We start from the raw sequence: 19,606 nt of genomic DNA on the forward strand, positions 1-19,606 counted from the left end.
TAGAACTTTTTGAAGTCTCTGTGTAAAAGGTTTTTTTCCTCATGAAGTCAGAAACAGAAATGGCATTATTTATTCATTCTTTGAGGGTGCACTTAGCTACCTGCAACCTCAAAGTTGCTCTGAATAATGCAGAGGTGTGCCAGCTCAGTCCTCCTCTGCAGCATGCAGCTTATTCTACGGTTTGCTTCTTTTGATCTTTCCATTTGACTGAAACTTCAGTCAAAAATTCAGAAATAATACAGGTATCGACAGTGCAGTGTCTAGCATAGCTGTCACACAGATTATGCAAGGTATGCTTTTAATGATATTAGCTTGTAAAATATTTTGTAGATTTGTAATTTTATTAAATATAACATTATGGTGAGAGTAAAAAGCGTTAAGCTGTTGGGTTATAGAAACACAACCACGCAATACATAGCCATACACAAATGTGGAGTAAAAAAGTAATAACACCTCCAATCACATTTTGTTTTACAGATTGAAGGGTACACACATAAAACATTCTTGCACTTTTTTTTTTTTTTTTTTTACATTTATTTGCATGGTTCCAGCAAACATCACATAAAGCATTTCAAAAACATCCTACAACTTTGTGACTATTCATCAAGTGCTTTGAATCATTAAGTGCATTATGATTAAATACAAAGATGGAATATTCATATCTACAGGCTAACCACACACACATCAATTATCTTGAAAAATGTACCTGCCTCATGGAAAACATCTGCCCTTTAGAAGCTGAAAAAAGAGCTCCTCTGGTGATTTTAACATCACTGAAAATGTCCATAGATAAACCAGATATGCTGCAGGAAGTGACATAACATGGTTGTTTCTTTGAGGAATGTACAATGTAGAGAAGGACCTGTATAAAACCAGCACAATCGGTGTGACTTCAAAGTACACACTGGTGCAGTATGGATTCTGATGGATTCTAACACCATACCTCCCCAGCAACATGTTCAGTTTTTTTATTGTTTAAGTTCCTGAGCTGTTGTGTAATGTGATTCATCTCTTTAATCAAAAGAAGAAAAATGATCAAAGTAAAATTGTAACAATCAAATGAGGGGTGGGTAGCAAAATGTTCCATCCAGTTTCACAAAGCACATGGCCAAAATGTAATCAACAGTACTGATCTCTATATATTAAAAAAGTGGACAGTGTATAGAAAAACAAATGCATCCAGTGCATTATTCACAACAGTGCATACACATACAAAAGTCTCTAAAATGAACAACAAAAGCCCTTCATTTAAAGGCATTGCACAGTTCAAATTGGTTTAAAAGGTGCACATAGAATTGGTCTGATGATCTGACAAACATCAATAAAATATGATGTATTGAGAAACTTAATCATATGGTTCCTGTAACAAGGCTAATATCATACAGCATCAGTCCCTTTTTGTCTTTTTCAGTTAAAAGACAAACATAATGGAGTGCCACCTACTGGCACTAAAGCATACAGGTTTTGAAAAGGCACATAGTATTTATACCTGCAAATCATTGTACCATACGGTACAATATCAAAGGTTCAATTAATTACAAGTTTTTCTTTGTCAAAAGTGTAATAATACAGCATCCGACATACTACCTGAGCAAAATATTTAATCATCAGTAAGTCATATACAGTAGTAAACAAGCACAACATGAAAAAAACTGAGCAATACAAAAATCTGCAGTTATAAGAGGGAATCCGATTTTTTAATTTACCAAAGTTAACATATAATCCAAATATCTTTGGTCAGTGATTATGTCCCCTATTTTATCTCCACATACAGTATAGCTCCCTCCATTGTCAAACATTCACAATTGTCACCAAATAAATACCACAAAATAGAAGTTTACATTCAGAAAGCTACACGATTTTAGGCTTTTATTTATATAGGACAGCTACATCCTGTAACGCCCTGCAGTGCCCTGCTATGACATGAACTACTACGACTACCATTTGTAGTCACTGTTCCATTATCTTTATTGTGACTACTATTGCCACTGTTCATCACACCCCCAACCGGCAACGTCAGACACCGCCTACCAAGAGCCTGGGTCTGTCCGAGGTTTCTGCCTAAAAGGGAGTTCTTCCAGGCCACTGTCGCACTAAATGCTTGCTCTTGGGGGAATTACTAGAATTGTTGGGGATTTGTAAATTATAGTGTGTGGTCTAGACCTACTCTATCTGTAAAGTGTCTCAAGATAACTCTTGTTATGATTTGATACTATAAATAAATTGAATTGAACTGAATTAAAGACATGAAAGGAGAGAGAGAGAGAGAAAGAGAGAGAGAGAGAGAGAGAAAGCTACAATATTCTTAACAAAAGCATGACAGTTCTTTTAGCACAATCTGCATTTCCTTTGCAAATGTCTGCTCAGTTTCTTGCTAAGAGTAAAGAGAGAAGTGGAAGACCTGAATGGTTTCTCGGGCCTATGCATTGTGGTACCCCTTTTTGGGAAAACCTTTTTTTCGTTCTACGTTCTCGTAAATAGAGAGTGCAGCGGTGTTTTGGTAGATTAGATCCACGTTGGTTCCAGTTCTTGATCTGATGATGTCCATGGCACACTGGTTTAAGAACACATACTGGTCCTGCAGGGACGTCATATATAAAAGTTTACTGAGCTGCAGCACACTTCATATACTCCTCACATGTATTTCAAACAACATGTACCAGCAAGTAAATGTGACCGTTTCCTACCTCTGTCTGCACCATGAGGGGCCGGTGCATGCGCTGATCGTGGACGATGCCGTACACGTCCACAATATTTTCCCTTTCAATCTGGAAGATCAAACGGTCAATGGCTATGAAGGTGCCTGTGCGTCCAACACCAGCACTGTGTGTAGACAACGTAGGCACAAAGACAAGGGAGGGAGGAGAGACAAACAGAATATCCGATGAAGTGTTTTTTTTCATTTCTGAAACAGTTATATACAGTAGAATTGAAGGCAACGGAGTGCGTGTGTTCTGTCGGACCTGCAGTGGACCACAGTAGGAGAGTGTCTGGAGTATTGGTCCATGTGCTCTCTGACCAAGTGTCTGAAGCTGATGAGGAGCTCGGTGGTTTGTGGTACGCCGTGATCTGGCCAGGCTGTGAAGTGGAAGTGACGCACTGAACGGGTCTCTGCTGTTTTCACCTGAAGGACAAACATGCACACATAGTTGTGACGAAAAAAATCAATGTGTAGGCTACAGACACATTCGAAAATGCTGTAAAAAGTGTATGATTTCATTCAATTACAGCCACTGGCTATGATGCAGAGAAACACATTTTTACAATTATTGACAAGTTAGATCACAGGCCTTGGCTCAGAAGGTAACTGGATAACTAGGTAACTTTTTTTAATTGTAATTTATTGGTTGCAAAGATTCATGTTTTGTGAAATGTGTCTTTTCATCAGACTGCACATTCTTGAGATTATTGACATCACATTCTTGAGAGTTCAGTAGTGTTGTTTTCCAAACTAAAGGTGTTAAATAAGAACTAATGGGTGATGACTTCTACTGACACACAGTGTTGGCCACTTACATTTTTTATGTCAAAGTCCCTGATGGTCCAGTCTTCAAGTGGTATCTCAGAGGTTGTTGTTACCGTGATGTTTTCAAAGTGCTTGGTGCCATGATCCCAGTATTGCTCGCATTTTACCTTAAAAAAAAGACAATTGTTTAGTTGTCACAGACTGCAAGTATTCATTTTCAGAATATAGAACGCTACATTACATTCGGTAATACAGTATGCTAGCTAACACTAGCGAAGACACGTGTGTCCATGCATGTAAACATGCACGTTGCTGCTAGGCATTGGGTTTTTGTTCGTACTCACTCGTCCCTGTTCATTACAGCGTGTCAGCATGACCAGAGTCAGTACGTTCTTCTCCCAGATCATCCTCCAGAACTCGCTGACTGTGCTGGGCAAAGGACCCTGAGCTGCGATATACTCCTTCCTGGAGTCGTAACCCTGTCAAATAAAACATCAGCCCAGACTCAGAACACAAACGTTCGTTCCGTTTAGTTTTCTAGGAGATTCTCAAGTGTTTCCAACATCACTGTGGATGAAGGTGGAATAGTTTGAATGGCATGGCATTAAGCGAAAGAATGAGCAGATATTGTTGTTTAGCAACGACTGAGGCAGAGAGCTGTTTTAAAGAGGGTCAGTACGCACCGGCATGTAGTTAGCATTGATGTAGTCATCATATGGACTCCCATGGATAATAGAGAGTTTCACCCTAGAGGAGTCATCTGGGAGGTGAGAAAAAGGGGGTAAGTGAAATGAAGAAAATGCTACATGTAAAAAGGTTGTACTGATGCGTGACTGTGTGAATGTGTGATCATTTTTGATTTAATGTCTACTTAAAAAAGAGATAATGATAGTAGATACAGTATGATAGGCAATGATGTAGTTTAAAGAGTGAGGAGTGTTATTGTCGAAAGCAGCAGAGGTTGACTGGTTATGGTAACTAACAGGGAAGCACGTTGTTGTAGCGGTTCTTGGGCTTGTTCTCCAACATCAGAGCATGTGTTTTCGACTGAGCTGTACCAACAAGCTTCAGGTCCTTTTGAAAGAAATAAAAAAAGTGTGATTGATGACTGGATGGCACCAAAATCTGGTGCATGTGCAATACCAAAAAAAAAAAAAACAGCAACTTAATATTAGTAAGGAATCGGATGCACAATCTCAACAACTCATATTGTCCAAATGAATAAATGACATGATTCAATATAGATTAAACTACATAATATATTGGACACTGTTTAGATATTGGTTCCAATGACAACTAACTATATTTCTTAAAAATAAAAAAACATTTTTTTAAATTAATTGTAATATTAAGCTCATGTTTCACCTCAAACTCTTCAGCAAAGCCACAGTTGGAGTCTGCTTTCTGCTTCTTGTAGTAAGCTTCGTAGTCCTCCACCCTCACAGCCACACTTCTGCTCAAATGAACACCAGAGGTCAGACAAGAGTCAGAAGTTTTGTTCAGAAAAACACTGGCTCTTTATTTCATGTTATTTCATAATGTGTAACATTTGGTAGATGTGATCATACTTTGGTAAGTATAAAGGCTTTGTACTTACACTTTGGCTCTGGAAAAATGAAGAGGGAAAAGCAATGTTGACCAACAGTTAAATAAACAATTGTTGTCCATTTACTTTAAACGTATAATAAATGTAAAATAAAAAAAATTAAATAAAAATATCACCTCATTGAATGTATCTGGATGTCGGGCGATTCTTTGTTGGATAACCTAAAGTACACGAATAGCGAGTTTAGAGTTTAGTCCTATAGACAGTAGTCTTATTTATTTATTTCTTTATTAATATGACGATGACAAACCTTTTCCAGTAGATAATGAAGCCGATGAGGATGATGACGAGAATGCAAAACATTCCCAATGTTGCTCCGATAGCAATGCCAATGACAGCTAAAATGTTGACAGAGATTAAGACAGAAAGAGGCCAGTGAGCAATTATTTTATTTTTTTTTACTTACGGGAGCATTTCAGAGCAAAAACCTATGTTCTGAATGTTATACTGTACCTGGGTTCTGTGGCAGTATAACAGGGTTATAGAAGGTTGTAAGTGACAGCAGTGACCCTTGAGTATTCACAAGGTTGTTCTGGAGAGTCAGTTTGGTGAACAACACAATAGCAAATCTGCAGGATTGAACAAATCAGTTAAGAGACATACACATATCTGAGACTTTAACTTTTTAATCCGTTCATCTCTGTTACTGAATATCTTAAAAATGTATTATAGAGAAGTTACTTCTTTATATTGTCTGTTTCTGGACACTTATTCATACAACATAATATTGTTTGTGCTCTTACTGGTAATGTCCAGTAGCGTCCAGAGCACCGTTAGTGTAGCCGTTCCATTTGGATTCATCTCCAATTTCTATGTTCAGATAGCTCTCTACACTGCGCGTTTGGATTGGCTGTGTCCAATTGTTGACTGTTGCCATGTATCCTGGAGTTTCCCCTGCCTTCCACTGATTATAATTTTTCTCCACGTACTTTAACGAATCAGAAGTGTTACCTGGAAGGACAGAAATTACAGTAATTGGCTTTTGACAAGGAAGTTGTTGTCATGAGTCTGATTTATTTATCATATGAAACAAATGACATAAATGGCATAAATTAACTGATGTCCAGCAAATGGTCACTTCAGCACTAATGGATTAGCACGACATAATATTACGCTTCCTGACATTAAAAAGAGAACAAGAAACCCACCAGAAAAGGTGTTTGTTACCAGCACCCCGACTTGTGTGATTGGCCCACTGGTGCTATCCAGCAGGATAGGGTTAATCTGAAGGGTGAACTTGTTGTAAAGCGTGGAAGTCACCACCACCAGTGACATATAGTTCGGTGGAATGGGTGGCTCTTTAAAAATAAATAAAAGTTAATTACATCTTGAGATGTTTTTTTTACTCAAATACATATTAGTATTTACATGCAACAGTTTTGTAATTATAATGTTCACGGAGCATAATGTCCTACTTGTGATGCCTGTCCAGCAGAGACGAGACCAAGGAGTGCTGGGTAGTCCACAGCTCTGAGTCTCCACTGTCAGATTGTATTCAGTATAGTGACGAAGGTTGGACACAGTATGCTTGCAGCAGGAGGTGTTTATTGAGTTGTTCTTGCCGTTGTTTACAGTGACCTGGAAGCCAGAGTATTGGCCATTGGGTTTGGTCCAGGACAGGTTGATTTCTGCGTTTATTGTGTTTGGCCCAGTACATGTAAGGGATGTCACCGGGCTTGCATCTGCAGCATCAAACAGAAATGAACACATTAAATGTAGCATTGTTCCACAGTTCTTTTTAGTTGAAAGACAAAATGATTTGAAAATATGATTGCAATAAGTGTAATGAAATTAATCAAGCTGGTATGACCATACTTGTGCAGTTGGAAATCCATCTTGGAGCACCTTTGGTTCCATCGGAGGTCACTGTGGTCACATTAAAGTCATAGCTGCTGCCAGGAACTAGATTATTGAAAGTATAATGTATTTCTTTAATTGTTATATTACTAATAGTCCCATCTGAGCTTTGCCAGGTCAGATAGTAACGATAGCTTTCCTTGTATTCGTCGGGATTGTTCCACATGACTGTGATGCTCTCCTCTTTTGTAGAAGTCATAAGATTCATCACACAGAACGGTCCTGATTGTTTGAAAGAAATTTGAGCGATATAAATGTTACTAGATAGTAAAGGTGAAACATAAAAGTGTGTGCATCTGCACGTTGCTTGGGTTCATAAATAAAACTCTTACTTGTAGTGACCATGTAGATCTGAACCCTCTCACTCTCAAAACCCATCGCACCCACTGTTGCAACGGAGAAGTTATAAGAAGTTCCAGAAAGCAGGGAACCAAAAGTACGACTGGTGTCGTTGGTATTGATGTATGGTCCTCCCTGGGCTGATATGTTAGTCAACTTGTAGTAGAATGATGCACCGTACATCAGCGGTGCTTCCTTCCACCTGACATCAATGGAGCTGGTTGTCTTCGACAGGATCTCAATCGGCCCAGGAGGGTTAGGGACTGGAGGGAAGAAATTGCAGAACGTGAACTTCAACAAGCATGGTAACCAAAATATGAACGTTTAAAGGGCCATACTGATAGTGTTTTATGTTTTCTATTATGTATATAACACAAAGATTTTCCAGAATCGCAAGCCATTTTCCAAACATGCCATAACTCTTTAGTTAGCCTACATGACTACTGTATATACTGTATATCACATTGCAGAAATGTATAATCAATTTACAACAGGTAAACCATTACAGTAAACATTTCATTGCATTTTATTTTTTGGGCTTTGTTATAATAATGCTGTTGTGAAAACTCCCTGTTTATGCAATAAAGGAAGCTCTGACATGTGATATTTAAGGTTGCTGAGGAGCAACATTATTTATTTGTGAAATGACCACACAGTCACAGCATTACAATACACTGACTTATATTCATTGGATTTCTTTTGCCAATCAATAACAGCTGATTAGAAAGATATTTTTTAAAAATTGAAGTCAAATAATGTTTCACTGTTGTGGATTCCAAATATCACACATTTTCAAGGTCAAGTTAACTTAATAAAAACCACTGGATGCCCATGGAATGGAAGATAGGCAATCCAAAGGAGAAAAAAAAGACTGAAAAACTGCTGTAAAGTTTATGCAATTTTGCAAATTACTAAATGAAAATGAAACAACTGAAAATCTAACAAATGTATCATACTTACAGGTTGCATTAGTAATGAATTCAGATGATGCATTGAAGGGTCCACTATATGTGGTTACCATGGCAGTGTAAAACCTTCCAGCTGACAAGTTGTCAAACAGAAAGGAGGTACTGGTGGAGTTCAGGAAAGTGGAATTGCTGTTTAGGTAAACCGTATAACGCTCCACTTTCCCAGGAGGTTTGGTCCACGACACCAGGATTGAACTATTGGAGCCCCGGCTGGAGATACGGGGTTGCACTGCCTCAGGCTCTGTTAATATGCAGAGGAGGAAGGACTAAAGCTGATCAATCACCATGACAATAAAAAAACAACAACCAAAAAACAGAAATGACAAGTCTTACTAGTGTACTGAGAGGTGCAGCTTGCTTTCCCTTCGATGCCATTTGCTGCTCTGACAAAAACACAGAAGGTGCAGTTGGTCCCAGGGGGAAGCTCTGAGATCTCTGCGACTTCTCCTGCGACGGTTTTGTTTTGGGACCCACAGCCTATAGTCCTGACCCAATATGTGTATTCAGGCTTGTACTCCAGTGGTTTCTCCCAAGTCAGACGTACAGCAGTTGTGTTTAAGGTTTCAGGTTGCAACGGTCCAATTTGATATGGACCTACAAACAGAGCAGAAAGTGTTTTTTTATGAATCAACATAAAGCACATCATCTTTTATATTCTCTCACTCTATTAAATATGCAGCACTCACCTCAGTACAGAGGCAACAGAGATAGCTCAAACTTAAAGGAATAATAAAATGATAAACTTAACTTGTTATGTTTTATTGTTATTCACTTAGGTTGTTTTGCTTATTTGGTTTGGGGTTAATTTAGCTACTTCCCAGGTGTAGGGACAGTATATTGGATATGATATACAGTATATACATACGTGTAAAGTAGGACACTGTCACAGGAGCTGCCTCAGTGCCATCTTGTGTCTGTGTGGTGACAGTGAAGCTGTAATTGCTCCCAGAGAGAAGTCCAGTGATTATTATCTGTTTGTTTGAGACTACTTCAGATGCAAAAATGGAGCCGTTGGTGGTCTGCACCACATATGAGTAGTAAGGTTTGCTCTCTGGCTGATACCACACCAAGGTCACTGCATTTGTGGTGATGTCTGTTTGTGTCAGATTGGTTACAGGATATGGTCCTGAGGAAACGAGACAGACGAGATACAATAGATATGAAGAACAGATACGTGTTTTTATGTGTCAGATTTGGGCAAAATAGTATAAATAACATGTATGGTTCGCCACACAGGCATGAGGAGTTTGGAAGCCATGCTGTCGTAATTAAGTGCTCAATATGTCAATTGGCACTTCAGAATGGCCTTGATATCTGTGTGAGTGTTCATGTACAAAGGTTACTACATAAAAAAACTAAGATTTAAGTAGTTAAAAGTAAAATTAAATTCAAGTATTGTTTTGTTTAGCTTTTTTTTAGCATCGTTACGTAATTATAATTGAGAAACTATATAAATACACAGTTGTTTTCTTACAAGGCTTTATCATTTTTTGTTAAATACTATTATTATGTGCAAAAATATCTCTTTAGGAACCTGTCACTGTTACTATATCACAATAATAAAAATGATAGCCAAAATCAGAAAAAAAATAAAAAATCTAAGTATACCACTTAACAAATAAACAAAATTCAAAGATCAAATTTGTAATTACATGAATTACTAAATTAGAAACACACACTCAGACAAACTTTTGAAAAATAGAAGTAATAAGTAATAGCCCTGGTGTGATCGAATATGTGTTAATCACACTCACTGGTATAGTTTTCTGCTGTCACTGCAGTGCTCTGATAGTTCAACACGCCTTCAGTAACAACAGAGATATTGTAGAGGCTTCCAGACTGGAGGTTGTCCAGCAGGAACCAGTTCTTTCCACTTAAGGTAAAGCTGGACACGCTGAAGTTGTACTGATTGTAATCCATGCCATTTGGAAAGGGCCAGGTGAAGTTGATGGACTTCACAGTCTGAGACGTCACCATGATGGGTCCAGGAGGGTTGGGAACTGAACAGAAGAAGGAATACTGTTTTGTTAGTGCTAGATTCAGATGCTACAGCCATTTCTAAAATAAATATTTGGCAAAATACGGTACAACATAAGGTTTATAAATCACAATGTCGATGTAACTCACAAGTTGCGTTGCAAACAGAGTTGTTATTCTCAAAAGGTCCAGCTTTTGTGACCACTACTGCACAGTAAACCACTCCTGGTGTCAGGCCCTGAAACTTAACAGTAGTGTTCCTCGGATTCGTGCTGGTTATCCCCGACTGCACCATGTCTCTGAACAGCTGGACAGTGTAGGAGTCCACCTGCCCAAATGCTGGTGTCCAGCTCACTAACATGGTTGTTGTGCTTCCTATGGCTATGATGTCAGTTACGGCATCAGGCTCTGTAAAATAAAAGATTTAACATTATATAATAAACATTTAGAAAATCCTTAGTTTTAGCTCTGCCTGAACATGTTCAATTAACTTGAAGAATTGAGACTACAGACCTAGAGAATACAGAATAATTCTAACACAGTTATGTATTCTATATTAAATCAAAATGTAACTGTATTCTGACCGATTGGTATAGAAACATCTTGAAATACATTTTCTAAACCTGTAACTTTTCCACTTTCATTATCTGTGCAGTAACTTCACCTTTAATTTTAGCATGTTATTTTCAAAGTGCACTCCAGCGATTTTACAAATGAAGCTCAGATTAAAGGAGCCATAGAAAATAATAGTAATACCATACACCCTTAAGGATATTTAGTTTTCTGGTCTTTCAAAACACTTTCATTTCTGTATTCCTTTGGATAGTGCTGATTGCATTTTTGATTAAGCAAATTCAACTTTTTAGCCAGCCACATTTCCAAAGCTTTGAATACATACTTGTGTAACTTGATGTGTTTTCAACTGCGGACATAACGCCTTCTACAACTGTAAACACTTGAAAAGAGTACAATTTTCCAGGGGTCAGATTGAAGAAGGTGTAAGTCTCATTTTCAGTTGAATTATTCTGAACCATCATGGCGTTCTGGAACGCTATCACCAGGTAGGTGTAGGAAGGCTTATGATCACTTTGTCTGCGCCACGTCAGCCGGATCGCCGTGGTGCTCACATTCTCCACTGTGAGGTTGGTCACTGCTTTGGGCACTGCAGCAAATACAGCAGAGAGTTATGTGAGACCAAAGGCCACAATAGAAAAAGGGCATTTTACATTTTTGTGGTATCCTCAATCTTTTTAAGTATATGGGATGTTTCTGATAGCACAGAATCCATTAATGCATGTTTAAATATAAGGCCTTACTTGTGTAACTGAATGTATTTTCCACCGTGGATTCACTTCCTGTTGCTGCTATCGTCATAACACTGATATTGTATCTAGTTCCCGGCTCCAGGTTGGGTACATCAGTGTTGTTAATGCTGACTGTTGTGTTAAACAGTGGTCCTGCAGTACTGTAGGTTTGAACCAAGTATTTGTAATACATCTTGGCTCCCTGCGGGTCTGACCATTTCACTTTTACTGAGGTGGTGGAACTAGCGCTGGCTACAAGGTTCAACACAGGGTTGGGCACTAGAAAAATGACAAACAAGTCAAATGTTAATTAAAAAGTAATTAAATAAGTAGATCATCAACATCACTTATTATATATTTATAATATATGTTATGTAATAAACAGTAATATTCTTAGGTGCTGGCTGGATAAAACAATAGGTTGTTAAACAAACAATTGCATAAACTACAATATGAATTGAATCACTCCAAGTAATAGAGACACTTCTACTTCCTTTGTTTTTTCCTGTTGTACTTACAAGTGAAAGTAGAATCATAGACAAATGTGCTGCATGAATTCATGGGTCCAACTGTTTTTACAGTTATATTGTAGGAAGTTCCAGAGAAAAGCGAGTTCAGCACTGTGCTATTGACCAAGGAGCTTATATATTTTACGTTGCCACCATCAGGCTGGTAGGTGATACTGTAGCTGATGTTTGGAGCATCCCCCATTAAAGCAGGAGTCGCCCACTTCAGAGAGAGCGAAGAGTTTGTCCTCTGACTGAAGATGATGGAGCCAGGAGGTGTGGGATCTAAGAGGTATGAATGAACAGGTGCACACACACTTATAACTTGTGTTTCTGTCATTATTCACGTTGATTGGTTTTAATGGTTTAACCCACAAAATTAAATTCAATTGCAAAACATTATTAGAAAAATTACTCTTATGTCGAGCTGCAAAAGATCATTAACATCATTAGTCAATAACAGCATAGGTTGTTAAACTTACCAGTGGCAAATGAAAACTGATCAGACATCTCACTAAAGTTTCCAGCTACAGCGGACACTGCGATAAAAAAGATTCTCCCAGGATATAAATCAGTAAATAAGGCTGTAGTGACTGCTGTTGTATTCCTATACAAAGTATGTCTCTCATTTGAAATGGTCACAACGTAGTTATCAACTGTCCCTGCAGGCAAAGTCCAGCTGATCTTCAGGAAAGAGGTTCCTTTTGCTGTAATCTTGATGTCCACAGGCTTTTCAGGCTCTGTATAATAAAGAAGTAAAAGGTGGTTTGGTTCTTTGTCATAATAAATTAAATACACAATATCCATTTATGATGTGTCATGTTTTGAAATGGCATAATAGAAATAAAGTACATATATTCTTCTGCTTCTGCTGTTAACACCTATTTCATCAATGAAAAACATCAAATATTGCAATGTGCTCTATATACATACATGTATATATATATATATATATATATATATATATATATATATATATATATATAAAGTAATCCATACGCCATACTTCCAATCCATGTATTCCTAAACTATCTATGTTCTAAAATATGTTGTATATATTCTAAAATAGTGCCAACACAAATAACATTGACAATATATTAACTCAAATTACTAAAAATGAATCAATATAATCAATCAATTATGATATTATATAAATAATTCTAATATTTGACAATTAAGAGTCTTTCGATCAAGTAATTAATTAAATCATTAATTAATTAACCAACTAATTGTTGCAGCACCACATGCATCATAATTGTTGGTTAATACAGTTTTTAGCTGCCTTTTATGAACACCATTTCCCACAAACCCAATGCAATTACAAGTTAAAGTAACCTGAACCTGTAATGTCACACTTTACTTTAGGTCCTCCAAACCCAGATCCTGTTTTAGATCACTAGAAAACCATCCTTAATGATATTTGAGTCTTGAGCTTATTAGACTTCACATACAGTGTTCAAACACAGCATACCGAGTGTAACATGCCTCAGTGGCTAGTAGCAAAATACCACAGCAAGCCCATCATGGGAAGTCTTCTTTGTACCAAATTGTTTTGGGCTTCCCAAAGAAAGCTGACCAGTGTAATTCAATACAGGTAAAATGAACCATTTAGTTCATTTTAATTTTTTTTTTTACAAGATTAAGGCCACTTTGAGCTAGATGCTACTGTCAGCATGCTAACATTCTCACACTGACAATGCTAACATGCTGATGTTTAGCAGGAGTAATAGTTACCATGTTCACTATCTTAGTTTAGCATGTTATCATGCTAACATTGACTAATTCATAGAAAAGACAAAGTACAGCTGAGGTTAATGGGACTGTCATTAGCTTTGCAGGTATTTGGTCATAAATCAAATTACTGGCCAAACTGGAATTTTGACCTGATGATAGCGCTAGAGCAAAAGTAAGAGGATCACCAAGGTAAGGTAACGTATCCAAATGTGTTTGAGATATTTCACTCAAAACGACATGGGAAACTCATGGTGATGCTTGAGGAAAGGTCAGGTGATCACCAATATCAGTCGGCTTCATCCTCTGGAGACTATGACTGTCTCTACAAAATGTCATCGCAACCCACTAAGTAGTTGTGGAGATATTTCATGCCACTAACATGGCTAAAAATAGCATATCCAACCCTGTCTGTCAAGCCAAAACAAATGCTCCTGAAATCTGCAACACTAAAGAGATGTGCCGTCAAAAACGTCCCTAAATTGTCCAGAGCTACAACCCAAATCCAGCACAAACAGAACAGCTCTAAGGTACAAGTTGAAACCATTGCAGAGACATCTCCACCAGGTATCCTCAACAGACGTCCTGACAGTATAAACCACATCTACTGTAAATGCGTACTTACTTGTGTATTGAGAAACAGCTGTACTCTGTCCAACAGTACTGCCATCACCTGCCACTGCAGTAACAGTAATGTTATACTGGACACCAGCAGTCAGGTTAGTAATGTTTTTCTGTGTTTGATTCACACTGTCACTGCCATTTACATTTCCACCGGTCCACTTTACTCTATATGAGGAGCTGTTTCCCTCTGGTTTAGTCCACATCAGAAATATAGACGAAGTTGTGACTGCAGTGACAGTGAGGTTCCTGACCACTTCAGGCTCTGTAAATGCAAGAAAAACACAAGGTGAGGGGAATACATACAAAACAAAATGTTGTTAATCTAAATGGGAAAACTCTAAAGTGACTTTTATCCCAATTGTCTGTTTTTAATTAGATGTTCAATACAGAACGTGTGGCTTACTTGTGACTGAGATGAATGTGCTACATTCTCCTTTTGTTCGATTGTCTCCGGCGACGGCAACGATTGAGATTGTGTAGTTGGTGCCAGGGATCAGGTCTAATAGCACAGCAAAGGTAGTGTCTGTGTATCTGATCATCAGCGCTCCACCATTATGCCACTCCACCCTGTACACGAACACCGCACCAGGAGGTGAGGTCCAGTTCAGAGAGATGGAGGAGGTGTTTGTGGACACAGTAGGTTCCCCAATTTTACCAGGTCCTAAAGTAAAGAGGAGGATAGGAGAGGAGAGGGGAGGAGAGAAAATGACAAAAAAATCAAAATAAGAAAACAAAAAGTTAATGAAATAGCCATCCTAGTGTAGTCGTTCAGAAACACATCCCAGATCCAGCACATCCATGGCGCGATTTAAATCACTGCAGTGTCCTCAGCGCATCAAATGTGTACTTACTTGTGTATTGAAAAATATCTATCCTCTGTCACCAGCAGTCAGGTTAGTAATGTTTTTATGTGTTTGAGTCACAATGTCACTGCCATTTACATTTCCACTGGTCATTTTCAACTTCATCAGAAAACCACCAACTCAAGTTTAAGTCTAATACAGTCTTATACAGTTAACCAGGAGGATAACTAAAACTGACTATGATATTAATGTAGATAGAGAACCACTGCACATCTTACTTGTATACAGTGAAATTGTCTTTGCCTCTCCTGAAGTTGCCTTATCTCCAGCCACTGCAAGGACAGTAAAATTGTACTGCACCCCAGCAGTCAGCCCAGTGACACTTATGTTTGTTTCAGTAACATCATAACTCAAGTTATTTGTTCCATTTGTCCATTGTACTGTAAAGAAAGAGCTGTTTCCCTCTGGTTTAGTCCACGTCAGAGATATAGAGGATGTTGTGATATCAGTGACATCGAGTTGCTGACGCGTTAGGCTCTGTGCAAACAGAAGTGAGCGCATTGTAAACTGACAGACAGATATATGAGCTGTGTCCTCTGGCTAAATACGGAATAACCTCATCAGAAACCAATAGTAGCGCATGTTGTGAGTACTAGTGACAGTCTGTACGGTTGACCAGTGGATAGCGTTAAAACTGACTGCTCTGTGAGAACAGAGAGGTGAACGCAATAAAAGAAAATACGACAGACAAATATGAGTTATGTCTATGACCAAATACAGGAATAACTTCATCAGAAAACCAATAACTCATGTTTAAGTCTAATACAGTCTTATACAGTTAACCAGGAGGATAACTAAAACTGACTATGATATTAATGTAGATAGAGAACCACTGCACATCTTACTTGTATACAGTGAAATTGTCTTTGCCTCTCCTGAAGTTGCCTTATCTCCAGCCACTGCAAGGACAGTAAAATTGTACTGCACCCCAGCAGTCAGCCCAGTGACACTTATGTTTGTTTCAGTAACATCATAACTCAAGTTATTTGTTCCATTTGTCCATTGTACTGTAAAGAAAGAGCTGTTTCCCTCTGGTTTAGTCCACGTCAGAGATATAGAGGATGTTGTGATATTAGTGACATTGAGGTTGCTGACAGCGTTTGGCTCTGTGAGAACAGAGAGGTGAACGCAATAAAGAAAAAAGCGACAGACAAATATGAGTTATGTCTATGACCAAATACAGGAATAACTTCATCAGAAAACCAATAACTCATGTTTAAGTCTAATACAGTCTTATACAGTTAACCAGGAGGATAACTAAAACTGACTATGATATTAATGTAGATAGAGAACCACTGCACATCTTACTTGTATACAGTGAAATTGTCTTTGCCTCTCCTGAAGTTGCCTTATCTCCAGCCACTGCAAGGACAGTAAAATTGTACTGCACCCCAGCAGTCAGCCCAGTGACACTTATGTTTGTTTCAGTAACATCATAACTCAAGTTATTTGTTCCATTTGTCCATTGTACTGTAAAGAAAGAGCTGTTTCCCTCTGGTTTAGTCCACGTCAGGGATATAGAGGATGTTGTGATATTAGTGACATTGAGGTTGCTGACAGCGTTAGGCTCTGTGAGAACAGAGAGGTGAGCGCAATAAAGAAAAAACGACAGACAAATATGAGTTATGTCTATGACCAAATACAGGAATAACTTCATCAGAAAACCAATAACTCATGTTTAAGTCTAATACAGTCTTATACAGTTAACCAGGAGGATAACTAAAACTGACTATGATATTAATGTAGATAGAGAACCACTGCACATCTTACTTGTATACAGTGAAATTGTCTTTGCCTCTCCTGAAGTTGCCTTATCTCCAGCCACTGCAAGGACAGTAAAATTGTACTGCACCCCAGCAGTCAGCCCAGTGACACTTATGTTTGTTTCAGTAACATCATAACTCAAGTTATTTGTTCCATTTGTCCATTGTACTGTAAAGAAAGAGCTGTTTCCCTCTGGTTTAGTCCACGTCAGGGATATAGAGGATGTTGTGATATTAGTGACATTGAGGTTGCTGACAGCGTTAGGCTCTGTGAGAACAGAGAGGTGAACGCAATAAAGAAAATATGACAGACAAATATGAGTTATGTCTATGACCAAATACAGGAATAAATTCATCAGAAAACCACCAACTCAAGTTTAAGTCTAATACAGTCTTATACAGTTAACCAGGAGGATAACTAAAACTGACTATGATATTAATGTAGATAGAGAACCACTGCACATCTTACTTGTATACAGTGAAATTGTCTTTGCCTCTCCTGAAGTTGCCTTATCTCCAGCCACTGCAAGGACAGTAAAATTGTACTGCACCCCAGCAGTCAGCCCAGTGACACTTATGTTTGTTTCAGTAACATCATAACTCAAGTTATTTGTTCCATTTGTCAATTGTACTGTAAAGAAAGAGCTGTTTCCCTCTGGTTTAGTCCACATCAGGGATATAGAGGATGTTGTGATATTAGTGACATTGAGGTTCCTGACAGCGTTAGGCTCTGTGAGAACAGAGAGGTGAACGCAATAAAGAAAATATGACAGACAAATATGAGTTATGTCTATGACCAAATACAGGAATAACTTCATCAGAAAACCAATAACTCATGTTTAAGTCTAATACAGTCTTATACAGTTAACCAGGAGGATAACTAAAACTGACTATGATATTAATGTAGATAGAGAACCACTGCACATCTTACTTGTATACAGTGAAATTGTCTTTGCCTCTCCTGAAGTTGCCTTATCTCCAGCCACTGCAAGGACAGTAAAATTGTACTGCACCCCAGCAGTCAGCCCAGTGACACTTATGTTTGTTTCAGTAACATCATAACTCAAGTTATTTGTTCCATTTGTCCATTGTACTGTAAAGAAAGAGCTGTTTCCCTCTGGTTTAGTCCACATCAGGGATATAGAGGATGTTGTGATATTAGTGACATTGAGGTTGCTGACAGCGTTAGGCTCTGTGAGAACAGAGAGGTGAACGCAATAAAGAAAATATGACAGTCAAATATGAGTTATGTCTATGACAAAATACAGAAATAACTTCATCAGAAAAGTTAAGTCTAATACAGTCTGGTTTAGTCCACATCAGGGATATAGAGGATTTTGTGATTTCAGTGACAGTGAGATTGCTGAGTACTTCAGGCTCTGTGAGTGACAGGGGTGATATGGCTTAGAATCTTTAGTCACATCATACTGCAGCTGTTTTTAGGGACCAAAATTATTCTTTGAATCAAGGGCACAGTAGAAACCTTGTTGTTCCAGAAAAGTTGCAGCTGGAATGCAGCTGCCCATTCATCTAGCATATTTGTATTCTTGGCTCTACTTTGAGATGGTGGCACCACCACACTTCTTAGGGTCATCCTTGAGAAGTGACCACATCATCTTATCTGACTTCTGTCATAAAGAAGTAACACCAGCTTGACAAAGAAAGAAATCGCTCAGCTTCTTATGCTATAATGAAACATGACGCAGGTCACCATGTGGAGAAATCTCGTTTCAGCTGCAATCCATGATCTAATTTTTAAAGCCCAATCCAGAGCTCAAGCTTCCCAAATGAGCTACCTTGTTATCACCATGGTCTAGTACAAAAGCACTCATCTGTTATAATATATCCCTGAGATACCTGAATTCATTCCTTCTGAGGTTTTGTTATCCTAGACAAGTCAACTTTCTCGGGCTGATACTGTAATCAACTTGCCTGTGTCATTCTTAACTTCAAACAACTCCAGTGCAAACTGGAAACCATGATGGACCAAACCCAGATCCTGTTTTAGATCACTAGAAAATCATCCTTAATGATATTTAAGTCTTGAGCTTATTAGACTTAACATACAGTGTTCAAACACAGCATACCGAGTGTAACATGCCTCAGTGGCTAGTAGAAAAATACCAAATGGGAAGTGTTCTTTGTACCAAATTGTTTTAGGCTTCCCAGTGTAATTCATTTGACAGGTAAAATGAACCCTTTGGTTAATTTGTTTTAACAAAATTAAGGCCACTGTTGCGCCTCTGTGAGGCTGTACTTTAAGCTAGATGCTACTGTCAGCATGCTAACATTCTCACACTGACAATGCTAACATGCTGATGTTCAGCAGGAGTAATAGTTACCATGTTCACTATCTTAGTTAAACATGTTATCATGCTAACATTGACTAATTCATAGAAAAGACAAAGTACAGCTGAGGTTAATGGGACTGTCATTAGCTTTGCAGGTATTTGGTCATAAATCAAACTACTGGCCAAACTGGAATATTTACCTGATGATAGGGCTAGAGGAAAAGTAAGAGGATCTGGGTTTAGGAAAACAATAATGGGACGCGGGACAACAACGGGATGGTTGGGTTTAAGGCTGTTTTATGCTTCTGCGT

The 19,606-nt window shown here is 38.3% G+C and overlaps 1 protein-coding gene across 2 annotated transcripts in view; it reads right to left on the bottom strand.

Annotated features, from left to right (window-relative positions):
• Positions 1-307: 307 nt before the first annotated feature.
• Positions 308-19,606, bottom strand: part of LOC144522463 (receptor-type tyrosine-protein phosphatase eta-like) — a 39,387-nt gene continuing 20,088 nt past the window's right edge. Inside the window, exons 5-32 of one of the 2 annotated variants that reach the window (XM_078257556.1) lie at positions 14,782-15,039; positions 14,380-14,640; positions 12,506-12,763; positions 12,036-12,308; positions 11,530-11,796; positions 11,112-11,375; positions 10,364-10,621; positions 9,991-10,236; positions 9,102-9,362; positions 8,570-8,830; positions 8,229-8,477; positions 7,262-7,531; positions 6,888-7,151; positions 6,488-6,754; positions 6,221-6,370; positions 5,816-6,023; positions 5,526-5,641; positions 5,323-5,410; positions 5,189-5,233; positions 5,064-5,072; positions 4,832-4,919; positions 4,450-4,540; positions 4,150-4,226; positions 3,811-3,945; positions 3,517-3,633; positions 2,964-3,124; positions 2,688-2,823; positions 308-2,578 (exon numbers count right to left, since the gene is read on the bottom strand). In XM_078257556.1, the coding sequence (XP_078113682.1) occupies positions 2,420-2,578; positions 2,688-2,823; positions 2,964-3,124; positions 3,517-3,633; positions 3,811-3,945; positions 4,150-4,226; positions 4,450-4,540; positions 4,832-4,919; positions 5,064-5,072; positions 5,189-5,233; positions 5,323-5,410; positions 5,526-5,641; positions 5,816-6,023; positions 6,221-6,370; positions 6,488-6,754; positions 6,888-7,151; positions 7,262-7,531; positions 8,229-8,477; positions 8,570-8,830; positions 9,102-9,362; positions 9,991-10,236; positions 10,364-10,621; positions 11,112-11,375; positions 11,530-11,796; positions 12,036-12,308; positions 12,506-12,763; positions 14,380-14,640; positions 14,782-15,039 (5,237 nt within the window). In that variant the 3' untranslated portion in view covers positions 308-2,419. Of the gene's footprint in view, positions 2,579-2,687; positions 2,824-2,963; positions 3,125-3,516; positions 3,634-3,810; positions 3,946-4,149; positions 4,227-4,449; positions 4,541-4,831; positions 4,920-5,063; positions 5,073-5,126; positions 5,234-5,322; positions 5,411-5,525; positions 5,642-5,815; positions 6,024-6,220; positions 6,371-6,487; positions 6,755-6,887; positions 7,152-7,261; positions 7,532-8,228; positions 8,478-8,569; positions 8,831-9,101; positions 9,363-9,990; positions 10,237-10,363; positions 10,622-11,111; positions 11,376-11,529; positions 11,797-12,035; positions 12,309-12,505; positions 12,764-14,379; positions 14,641-14,781; positions 15,040-19,606 lie in introns of those variants that run through there. The other variant, XM_078257555.1, reaches the window with a different exon arrangement.

Source organism: Sander vitreus, chromosome 8, assembly GCF_031162955.1.
Source record: "Sander vitreus isolate 19-12246 chromosome 8, sanVit1, whole genome shotgun sequence".
In the NCBI taxonomy this organism is placed as follows: domain Eukaryota; kingdom Metazoa; phylum Chordata; class Actinopteri; order Perciformes; family Percidae; genus Sander; species Sander vitreus.